The 12,249-nt window shown below is 40.3% G+C and overlaps 1 protein-coding gene across 7 annotated transcripts in view; it reads right to left on the bottom strand.

Moving 5' to 3' along the window:
- LOC123363724 (kinesin-like protein KIF20A) overlaps positions 1-12,249 on the bottom strand; it is a 48,560-nt gene that overhangs the window by 6,643 nt on the left and 29,668 nt on the right. For 5 of the 7 annotated variants that reach the window (XM_045005029.1, XM_045005024.1, XM_045005025.1 and 2 more), the window contains exons 16-19: positions 7,650-7,767; positions 7,507-7,574; positions 5,833-5,952; positions 1,238-2,271 (exon numbers count right to left, since the gene is read on the bottom strand). In XM_045005029.1, the coding sequence (XP_044860964.1) occupies positions 1,996-2,271; positions 5,833-5,952; positions 7,507-7,574; positions 7,650-7,767 (582 nt within the window). In that variant the 3' untranslated portion in view covers positions 1,238-1,995. Of the gene's footprint in view, positions 1-1,237; positions 2,272-5,832; positions 5,953-7,506; positions 7,575-7,649; positions 7,768-12,249 lie in introns of those variants that run through there. The other 2 variants (XR_006576874.1, XM_045005026.1) reach the window with 2 other exon arrangements.

The raw sequence follows: 12,249 nt of genomic DNA, 5'->3' as shown, positions 1-12,249 counted from the left end.
TCTTAGTCACAGGCTTCTACTGTCCACTTTCCTCACCCAGCAGTCTCCCCTCAGAATTCTTTGGCCCTGCTTCCATCTGCAAGTCTGAGCTTTTCCCTTCAGCCTCCTCATGTCTTCGCTCCATCATCTGCTCGAACCCCCTTCTAACTCAGTTTCCACCTGCATCTCCAATCCTCTGATCTTTTCTTCCATCAGCTCTATCAGGCGGCACTTCACGCAGATGAAACTTACAGTTCTTACAGCAATGAAAAATAAAAAAATCTGTCACTGTAGGCTGCCTCTATAGTATAGGATTATGCCACTGTAGTCCCTGTAAATATGGCCTCAGTCAGGAGGTGGGGTTTTTTTGGTTTGTTTTCTGAGGTGTATAAACTTCAACACCTCTAATCTTTGTACTCCAAAGATATAGGCTGCTATGTTTTGCAAGCCCAGGTTTCTCTGACCACAAGAATGCACACCACTCACCTAACTCTCCAACTATTCGGCTTCCCTTGCTTGAAACCTTGTTTCGTGACTTAATTGTTATGTATTGCTTAATTCCTACATAAAACTCACCTGCTGCATAATTTAGCAACTCAGATAATACATTCAGAGTTAGGGGGTATGGCTAAATCCAAAATCAACACTATTTACATCAACACCAACACCACTGACACCAAAATATGATTTTGATCATTTCTAGTTTTCTGCGTGGCACTGCTTGAAAGCTGAGAACTTGCCAAAAACCCTCTTACATGACTCATGGGTTCCTATACATAGCTGTGTAATGCTGACAATATAGCACAACAAAATCAGCCACCATTAAACCATGCAAAGGCAATTGCTCAACTCCTACAACCTTGTGACTGGCACACATTTCTGAAGTAAATGCATTGACGAAGTGGGTATTCACCCATGAAAGCTTATGCTGCAATATGTTTGTTAGTCTGTAAGGTGCCACAGGACTCTCGCTTATTTCTGAAGTAGTTATCCTATCATCTGGCTAAAATAACTCAACTATTTCTGGTTATAATCACCAGGCAGTCCTAACCCCACTACATTTCTAGACAAAAAGTTTTCTCTTTTAAGAAGATGAGGTACTGGCCCTCTTGATCCTAAACTTTGATTTCAAGGGCATCATATTTCAATAGAAACAAAAAGTTAAGACACACAGGGACTTGCAGCTCAAATTATCAAGTTGTATCACATGACAATCACTGTTTAACACCAAATCTTAAATGGTCTAATATTTAATTGACTTGAAAAAACCCAAGCTTTATTATAAGTAAATTTTAAGAAGTCTACTGCATACACAATTCAGTGAGGGATTTTCAAACGGACATTCCTTTCCAAACCAAGACAATTATGGATTTACAGAAGCATTTAAAATGAACAGTGGCTCCTTGCCACTCCATCATCTGACTAGATTATATTAAATCTTAGTACCAAATCTCTCATTTTAATTCCACAGTAAACTGACATCAAGTATAAGATTACTAGTTCAATTCAAATTAAGCAGAAGATTAACTGTGAGGAAGCCAGCTCCTCTACAAACAATATCTACTAGCTAATGAAACAGTGAAAGTGCACAAGCTATTTGGTCTAGCGCAAATGCCATTTTGAGTGTTGGAAGCAAGTGTAAAAAGAAACAAGGAAAGTAAAAGACAGGAATGTACCACTAACCTTGACACAAGGCACCTATTCTCCTGCAAAGTGGAAATCCATACCTGCTGTGTTTCCACAGCAGATGATCACATCTCACACCGACAGGTACACAAGAATTCCAATTTATGTTTACATTTACGTGTCTTTTTTAGTAACTAAAGAAGACATTTGACAGAAGGAAAGTTGTCGTCATTCCTATTAATAGCTTATCTTCCCAGTTACATTGATGGTAAGGCTGTGTCTATACTACCCTTTTTTCTTCACCCAAATTCCAACTGTTGCTTCATCAGGTCAAAAAAACAGCTGAAGGGCCTTGTCAATACAGACATATTAATGCATCAAGGATTAGAGTTACTCTTTTACTTTACGTGCAAAAGTAGCTTGTTTTCTTGACATGGTTGGAGAGTCTTCAGATTTCCCCAAGGTTTTGCCAACAGGTGTTTTAGAAGTGCCTGCTACTGTAGATTTTAGATTAGCAAACAAGCCTCTCTTGGGTTTTTGCTCCTTAAGGTCTTCTGAATACAAGTGCTTTTTTCTCTCATCTAGTTCTTCTTGCAGAAGAGACACTGTTGCTTCAAGCTCAAGGACACGTTTAGCCCAGTTCTGAAGACTTCTCATTTCTTGTTCCTATAGAATTGTTAAACCACATTAGATAAGTGAACACTAGCGGATGGTACTATTATTTTGTTCATTTTCTCCAAGTAAAATTTAGAATGAGATCAGTGTGCTATATAGTAGAACTGTGCAAACACATTGATTTTTTTGGTTTGCTGGCAATCTTAAGATCAGCCATAATAGGTCAGACCAATGGTCCATCTAACCCAGTATCCTGATTGGCCAGGTGCTTCATAAAGAATGAACAGAACAGGCAACAGAATGATTCACTCCTTCTTGTCCACTCCTAGCTTCTGACAGTCAGAGGTTCAGAATGCCCAGAGCACAGATTACATCCCTGACCATTTTGGATAATGGCCATTGAGGGACCTATCCTCATGAGCTTATCTAGTTATTTTTGAACCCCTTTATAGTTTGGCCTATACAACATCCCCTGGCAACGAGTGCCACAGGTTGACTGTGTGGTATGTGAAGAAGTACTTCCTTATGTTTGTTTTCAACCTACTGCCTATTCTTCATTTCATTGGGTGATCACTGGTAGCTATGTGAAAGAAACTTCTTTATACACCATTCATGATTGTATAGACGACTATCATATCCCTGCTTAGTCGTCTTTTCCAAGCTGAAAAGTCAGTCTTTTTAATCTCTCCTCCTATGGAAGCTGTTCCATATCCTTAATTTTATTTGCTCTTCTCAGTACTTTTTCCAATTCTAATAGACCTTTTTTGAGATGGGGGTACCAAACTACACACACTACGAAAGATTTAGGTGTACCATGGATTTATACAGTGACATTGACATTTTTTGTATTATCTATCCAACCCTTTACTAATGGTTCCCAACATTGTTAGCTTTTTTGATTGCCACTGCACATTGAGCGGATATTTTCAGAGAACTAGTCACAATGACTTCAAGATCTTTCCCGAGTGGGGATCCAAGTTATTTGTTATTATCACAACTCTACATTTTATAAAACCATTTTTGTATGGAAAGTAATGCACATATCAACACTGAATTTCATTTGCCATTTTGTTGCCCACTCACCCAGTCTAGTAAGATCCCTCTGCAACTCTTCAGTCTTTGAATTTACAAAATTACTCAAGGTAAGAGTCTTCAAATTAAGAGTTTGCAAATTCTGTCACCTCACTATTTAACCCTTTTTTCCAGATCATTTATGAATGTGTTGAACAGCACTAGTCCCAGTACAGATCCCTGGGGGACAATGCTATTTACCTCTCTCTGAGAACTGACCATTTATTTCTGGTTTTTTAACGAATTACTGATCCATGAGAGGACCTTCTCTCCTAACCGAGCACAGCTTACTGTACACTTAAGAGCCTTTGGTGAGGGACCTTGCTAAAGGCATTCTGAAAGTTTTAGTACACTGTAGCCACATGTTTGGTGACTCCCTCAAAATTCTAATAGCTTTGTGAGGCATGATTTCCCTTTACAAATTGTGTTCCTCTGTCTGATAATTTGGTTCTTCGCTATAGTTTCAACCAATTTGCCTATCAGACAAAATATTTTGTCCTACCCAAAACAACATTGTTTGCATTTAGTGTTTAAGGTTTTTTTTAAAAAAAAAAAATTTGAAGGAAGCTTTAAAACAGCTCTGGAGGAAAATATTCTGATTCCCCCTCCCCCCCATTCAAAAAAGGGTCAAAATGACTGATTTTTTTTACGTTTTGTTTCCCCTTCCACGAATTTGGCAAAAACAACATGAATTCACAAAGTGTTTCAGTGTTGCCAAATCTGCATTTTCTGCTAAGGAAGTTTTGGCTGAAACATTTTACCTACTCTACTGTACAGGCAATTATATTTGAAGAAAAATGGGCAAAGGCCATTAGCCAAAATTTTACTTAAAGTTTTGGCAATATTGAGACATTAAATTACATTGTCACAAACACATGCAATACCACCTCAGAAACTAAACAGAGCAAGATGCCTGAATATCACATTTGGTACGCTAATTAACTTCAGTTTCCAATTTATGTCTATATTTGACCCATTAAGACAAGAAACTCAAAATATTGGGGAAGTAAGGGTCACAGGATCTTTACTCCTTAGGTATTCATCTGCTCCTGTTTCAGTTTCAAACCTAGAGTCAGAATTCTCTCCACATCAATTACAGCATAATTCTGTTTGACTTTAGGCTGGAATAAGACATAGCTCATCAAGGAGGAGTTCCTGTTTTTATGTAAGTGTTCAAGTAGTAAGAAAGGGGAAGGTAGTTTTCAAAGTGTTTTCCATGTGGCATAAAATCAGTCCTCAAGTTCAACCCAGGTTGTTACTATCTAAACTGGCTATTCAATGGCCAAGAAATGGATTACTGGGCCCAGTCCAATTCCTACATAGCAGATATTTGACCACAGAGAACCACAACGGCATCAAAATTGGTCAATGATGAAGCATGGGTGGGGCAGCTTGCAATATTTCATTTAAGTGCTCTACATCATCCTGCAGAAAGAAGACCCTCTGTTTTGTGTACACCAAATTAACTTTCAGATAAGAAAGTCTCCCAGTGTCTGACAAGCTTTGTGCTCAGTAATTAAAGCTCTGAAATGGTCATACATCCTGCCCATTTGAGGCAGATGATGGAGCCCCCATAGCTATTCACATTCTGAAGAATGTAAAGTCTTAAGAAAAAATTGTTTCTGGTTCTTATGGTTGCAACAAAAGCCTTTTAAATGTGAACTGATGTATCCAAACCCTAGAATAAAAACTGAAGGGGCTGAGCTACCCCATTGAAATGAATGGGCTATAAACTCAAGGCCAGTGATGTAAATTGTGTAATTTAATGCTCACATGAGCTAAAAGAAAAAAGCTCCATAGTCCTAGAAGTATCTTGCATTGTTTTTATCTGTCCCTTCCAAACCCAGCGGCCAAATTCAAAGGTAGCAGTATTAATTTAGTTGCTATCCAAAGAACATATTCTACTCTGTTTAAGCCTCATGGTAAGTGGGAGAGTCACTGCAGCTAAAATGGGGCCTTAACTGAAGATCTAGTCCAGAGGCCCTAGTTAGATACATAGGAAAGGCACTGTTGCTTAAAGCTAATAATTTTTGTGTTTCACAGTAATCAACATCAGTGTACAGGTGTTCTGCTGAGGTCTAGCAAGCCACAATGGATTATATATGGGCATTCAAGACGAGCTCTCTGAATACTGCATCTTTTATTTATATTTGAAAGTTGCTAGTTTCTAACCGTTTTATAAAATCATTCCAAATGCAGTCAGATTTACAGTACAGTCTCCTCTAGTTTTCCATATCTACTCCCTCTATACAAGTCAAACAAAATAAAACTTTTTACATATTACCAGTTTAGAGAATATAAGCACAGGGGTTTGACATTTGAAACCATAGTACAAGAAGTGTCCTGTATGGTCAATTCATATCCTAAAGACCATAAATGAGATTCAGCAAGCAACCAATTCAAGGACAAGCTTTATGCTAGCACTAAAAGGAACAAGAACCAAAAATAAAATTGCTATCTCCTATTCAGAAATAGCCTTGTAAAACCATCAGCTGCACTAACAATTAATTTAAAGGTAGTTTCAATACTTGTTTGACAAACCTTGAGCATTACCATGTGCGTCAGTCTATTGTTTTCCTCGGTTGTTTTTCTGCAGACTTCATTCACTTCTTGTAAGGTTTCATTTAATTTGTGCATTTTAAGCTTCAGAGATTTTATAAGCTGCACAAAACAATATTCAAGTTTAAGAAATCCTTGAAAGTTTTAAAGGTATATATACTTAAATACTACAAAAAAAAAGCCCCACTCTTAAATTAGTTCTCCAAAAGGCTTTGAAGTTATAAATACTTACATTAAAAAAATCCTTGTGCTCACTATGTTAAATGGGCAAATGTGGGAGGGGGAACTATGCAAAGTAAGAGCTGAGCCACTGAGTAGGAATGTATGAGAGAAGTGAAGCAGGATAGAAGAGTGGGATTTCCAGGAGAATGGGTAATTCCTTTAGACTGTCCCCACTGCCTGAAGTCTCAGGCTGCTATTCCAGCAATAGCTTGCTGCTCTTTTAGCCATTTTAAATTTGAAATGCTGAACAACTCAAAATTAAGCTTTTGCACTAGAAAGCAAGTTTCGTTTTCAGGCCAAAAAGCTGAAATTGGCTTCAGGGCCAGAACTTGCTGCTGAGATTCTGGAGACTGGGGGTAAGAAGATGAGTGACTAGTCCAGGGACTTTAAATAAATATATTATATGCTCAAAATTAGAGCTAGTAAAATATAGGAAGTTTCTCACAAAACTAAAAATGTCTGGTTTTCAGCAGAAATTGATGAAAATCTCTACTATGAGTATGTTTATTAAAGCTGGCTAAAGAGATTTCTCCTTTCCCTAGTGTGCTTACACACACACACACACACACACCCCAATAAGATACTCCAGGGTGTGAATTAGTAAGCGACGGGTACATATTGTGAAGAGTTGAAGGAATTCTGCTTTGGGGTCGGGCTTAAACATATACCAGTAAGCCTAATCCACACTCTGGATATTACAGAAATGAGCCATTTATGTCTGACTTCCAGATCTGCACTCCATCCAGAAAATAGCTTTGGCAACTAACCAAGTAGTTGGTTTTACTTCACTGGGACTTTATTTTTATTTTTTTTAAAGCACTAAAGGGAATGAGGAGTCCGGTGGCACCTTAAAGACTAACAGATTTATTTGAGCACAAGCTTTCGTGGGTAAATAAATCTGTTAGTCTTTAAAGGTGCCACTGGACTCCTCATAGTTTTTGTGGCTACAGACTAATAGTACTACCCACTCTGATACCAAAAAAAAAAAAAAAAGGAAGGACTGTTTTTAAAGGCACTGATCTGAAATTCAGTATCTGAGCTGTTACCTGGCTTTCTTGGGCAAGTTACTTAACCTACGCCTCTGTTCCCCATCTCTAAAATATGGGGCAATAATTATCTGTGACGCATCCTGATCCTGGGCCAGATTTTTTGCTGATTCTAGTTTCCACTGCATCCCGACTATTAGAGAGCATATGTAATAGTCACTACAAGATGACATTCAAGCCAGTGGCAAGCCAGATTGTAAGAGAGCCCAATTGCCATTTTAGGCACCAAAGAAAACTCAGCAAATTGGGTAGGAACACTTGAAAGCTTTTCCCCAGTTGAGAGTTCTATTGCTGACCACTTGAAGATCTGGCCCTTACAGGCTAGAGCCCTCAATCACCAAAACAATCCCCGACTCATCCACGTCTAGGACAAGATAGAGAAATTTACCTCATCTTTCTCATCGCACTGTCTCTGCAATACTTCTGAAGTTCTCTGCATCTCCTTATATTTAAGATCTGTATATGACAAAGAGAGTTAAGCTAGTTTATACTAAACAACAAGAACATACTAGAAGAATATCAGATGCTTACCTGATTTCACTTTGTCTTCTGCAGTCAACACATCTGAATTTGGGATTTCCGAAGCCAACAATCCATCTGACCACTCTCCAAATTTTTGTTGCAACTCTAATATTTTCCTATCTCTGTCCTGAACAAAGAAATGCACACTGATATTTGTAAAAGCAGCAAAGAGTCTGGTGGCACCTTATAGACTAACAGACATATTGGAGCTCATGGGGCAAATACCCACTTCGTCAGATGCACTGATATTTGCATAAAGAGAATATACACCTTTGACTAAAAGGCTGGTCTTTAACCTTTAAATGTTGACCATATTGAACATTGGAAACAGATGCCAATTGATAGTTTACTTTTAAAGTTAGTCTTATTGAGTCTTCTCTAAAAATTTGTGCCACTCTCTTGCCAAGGCAGATGTGTATTCCACTTAGGAATGTGCATGCTCAGCACACCAGAGCTGGATACTTTTGCCTAGCAATACCTGCAGAGTAGGGGTTCTCAGCCTTTTTCTCTCATCACCGACCCCCCACACACACACACCTGCTATAGAAACTCCACAGCCCACCTGTGCCACAACTGCTTTTCTGCAAATCCAGTAGAAAAAGAGCCATGGGTGTCATTATGGGGTAGCAAGCAGGGCAATTGCCCAGGGCCCCACGCCACAGAGGGCCCCATGAAGTTAAGTTGCTTGGGCTCTGGCTTCAGCTTTCTGCTGTGGGTCCCAGTGAGTTTAGCACTGGCCCTGCTCTCAGGTTTATTTTGGCAGACCCCTGAAACCTGCTCATAACCTGGTTAAGAACCACTGCTGTAGAGGGCTCATGCTTCTGCTTCTTGGCTGTAACCCCTCCCCTCACCCTAACCCCCCCTCATTTCCTTTGCACCAAAAGCTGCTGACAGGAGACTGATGCAGAGGGGCCAGAGCATGGGTCGTGGAATACATGTTTGCATCACAACTCTAAGAACCACAGTTATAGTAAGTAACAATTTCTTATCTGAATAGGTGCAGATGTGTATTCCACTTAGGGGTACTGCTTGCGAGTCACCTATCTAGAGGCCGGGCTCAGAGTCTACTACAATTGGGATCGCAGGACCGCCCTTACGAGGCCTGTATCCACTTTGGAAGATGTGGTCATAGCATAATGGCCTGTAAACATATGTATGGACAACCAGGTGACTGCCCTGCAAATGTCCCGTATGGAAACGCCACTGAGAAATGCTCTCTATGTGGCTTGCGCTCTCGTGGAGTGAGCCTATATCTGCTGAGGTGTAGCTGAAGCTCTCTCATATGCAGCCTTGATATAGGATGTTACTAATCTAGAGACAGTCTATGAAGAGACCGCTTGCCCCTTTGTGATTCACATATAACATGAACTGGTGAGATGAAATACAAAAAACTCTTTAGTCCTATCTAGCCTTTTATGTAGGCATCGCCTGACATCCAGAGTATGGAGGTGCTGTTCTTCTAGGGAGGAGCATGGATTAGGGGGAAAAACCCACAGGTAAGTACACTGCCTGATTTAGATGAAACAGAAAGCACCTTGGATAAAAACTTTGGGTGAGGTCGCAACATTACCTTGTCCTTGGAAAATAGTGTAAGCTGGCTCAGCCATGAGGTCCTGCAACTCAGACTCTTCTTACCAAAAATAACGTCTGACAGGAGGGGCAGTGGACAGGGCGCAAGAGGCTCAAACAGAGGGCCATATAGAGCTGCTAGAACAATGTTTAGGTCCAGAAAGGGAACCAGTTCTCAGACCAGAGGATGTAAGCAGAGAAGCCTCTTCAGTTTTTTCCAGTGCCAAAATGACAAGATTTCTGATTTCCCTTGAAATCGGAGAATGGAATCCTGATATCACTGCCAAATGCACTCTCAGCAAACTGAGCACAAGGCCTGATTTCTGAAGATGTAGCAGGTACTCTAAGGTATTCTGGATGGAAGCCTGAAGGTCAAGGACCATACTGAGAATCTTTTCCATTTGGCTAAGTAGGCTGTCCTAGTGGAGGACTTCCAACTGTTGAGTAGGACTTGCTGGAAAGCTGCTGAGCACTGCTGCTCCTCCTCAGCCTCCAGGCCATAAGGTGCAGGAAGCTGATTGAGGGTGCAGCCATGGTCCTGAGTGAGCAGGTCAGGATGGAGAGAAACAGTATGGGAGGCTGAGCCAACAGAGCAAGGAGGTCTGAGACCCGACATTGTACCTGCTGCACTGGAACAATGAGGATGAACTTGACCCGATCCACATTCAGAGCTTGAGGATGACCTGCAGAATTATCAGAATTTGGGTCGGTGAGAGAGAAGGTATACAGAAGAGCTGAATGCCAGCTGCTGTGAAAGACACTGGAGGCGGAGCCTGGACTAAGGCCCGCCCCGGGAGCAGAACTGGTGACACCTTTGTTTTCCCTCATCTCAAACTGGTCAGTCATGAGAATGACCCAGAGAACACTCCCTCAGCAACCACTCGTGGCTCAGGGAAGAAAAAACACAAACCACCAACCCTCTACTGAGATGGTCCATGAGACAATTTTGCACCTCCAGCAAATGGATTGCTGCTGGAGCAATGACTTCTTTGATGCAAAATTGCCACAGGTTGATCGCTTTCAGACCGAGTAACCTGGAAAGCACTTAGTCTTGCCTGTTCACATAGCACATTGCAGTAGTTTTGTCATGAGTGATAGTGATAATGAAATGCTAAGGGAAATTAGAGAGGCTATCAAAATTAAGAACTCAATAATAGTGGGGGATTTCAATTATCCCCATATTGACTGGAAACATGTCACCCCAGGATGAAATGCAGAGACAAAATTTCTCGATACTTTAAAGGACTGCTTCTTGGAGCAGCTGGTACGGGAATCCACAAGGGGAGAGGCAACTCTAGATTTAGTCCTGAGTGGAGCGCAGGAGCTGGTCCAAGAGGTAATAACAACAGAACCGCTTGGAAATAGTGACCATAATATAACAACATTTAACATCCCTGTGGTGGGAAGAACATCAACAGCCCAACACTGTGGCATTTAATTTCAAAAAGGGAAACTATGCAAAAATGAAGGGGTTAAACAGAAATTAAAAGGTACAGTGACTAAAGTGAAATCCCCGCAAGCTGCATGGACACCATAATAGAGGCCCAACTTAAATGTGTATCCCAATTTAAGAAACACAGTAAAAGAACTAAAAAAAGAGCCACCGTGGCTTAACAACCATGTAAAAGCAGCAGTGAGAGAAAGACTTCCTCCAAAAAGTGGAAGTTAAATCCTAAACACTGCCAAATTAAGTGTAAAAATGTAATAAGAAAAGCCAAAGAGGAGTTTGAAGAACAGCTAGCCAAAAACTAAAAAAAGTAATAAAAAGATGGGTTTTTTTTAAGTACATCAAGAAGCAGGAAGCCTGCTAAACAACCAGTGGGGCCCTTCGATGATAGAGATAGAAAAGGAGCGCTTAAAGACGATAAAGTCATTGCGGAGAAACTAAACGAATTCTTTGCTTCAGTCTTCATGGCTGAGGATGTTAGGGAGATTCCCAAACCTAAGCCAGTTTTTGTAGGTGACAAATCTGAAGAACTGTCACAGATTGAAGTGTCACTAGAGGAGGTTTTGGAATTGATAAACTTAACACTTAAATAAAGTCACCAGGACCAGATGGCATTCACCCAAGAGTTCTGAAAGAACTCAAATGTGAAGTTGCGGAACTATTAACTAGGGTTTGTAACCTGTCCTTTAAATCGGCTTCTGTACCCAACGACTGGAAGATAGCTAATGTAACGCCAATATTTAAAAAGGGTTCTAGAGATGATCCTGGCAATTACAGACCGGTAAGTCTAATGTCGGTACCAGGCAAATTAGTCGAAACAATAGTAAAGAATAAAATTGTCAGACACAGAACATAAATTGTTGGGCAAAAGTCAACATGGTTTCTGTAAAGGGAAATCTAATCTATTAGAGTTCTTTGAAGGGGTCAACAAACATGGGGACAAGGGGGATCCAGTGGACATAGTGTACTGAGATTTCCAGAAAGCCTTTGACAAGGTCCCTCACCAAAGGCTCTTATGTAAATTAAGTTGTCATGGGATAAGAGGGAAGGTCCTTTCATGGATTGAGAACTGGTTAAAAGACAGGGAACAATGGGGAGGAATTAATGGTAAAGTCTCAGAATGGAGAGGGGTAACTAGTGGTGTTCCCCAAGGGTCAGTCCTAGGACCAATCCTATTCAACTTATTCATAAATGATCTGGAGAAAGGGGTAAAAAGTGAGGTGGCAAAGTTTGCAGATGATACTAAACTGCTCAAGATAGCTAAGACCAAAGCAGACTGTGAAGAACTTCAAAAAGATCTCACAAAACTAAGTGATTGGGGAACAAAATGGCAAATGAAATTTAATGTGGATAAATGTAAAGTAATGCACATTGGAAAAAATAACCTCAACTATACATACAATATGATGGGGGCTAATTTAGCTACAACAAATCAGGAAAAAGATCTTGGAGTCATCGTGGATAGTTCTCTGAAGATGTCCATGCAGTGTGCAGAGGTGGTCAAAAAAGCAAACAGGATGTTAGGAATCATTAAAAAGAGGATAGAGAATAAGATGGAGAATATATTATTGCCCTTATATAAATCGATGGTAC

This window comes from Mauremys mutica, chromosome 2 (assembly GCF_020497125.1).
Source record: "Mauremys mutica isolate MM-2020 ecotype Southern chromosome 2, ASM2049712v1, whole genome shotgun sequence".
In the NCBI taxonomy this organism is placed as follows: Eukaryota; Metazoa; Chordata; order Testudines; family Geoemydidae; genus Mauremys; species Mauremys mutica.
The sequence above is the reverse complement of the archived record's forward strand: the minus strand, read 5'-3'. Positions and strand labels throughout refer to the sequence as shown.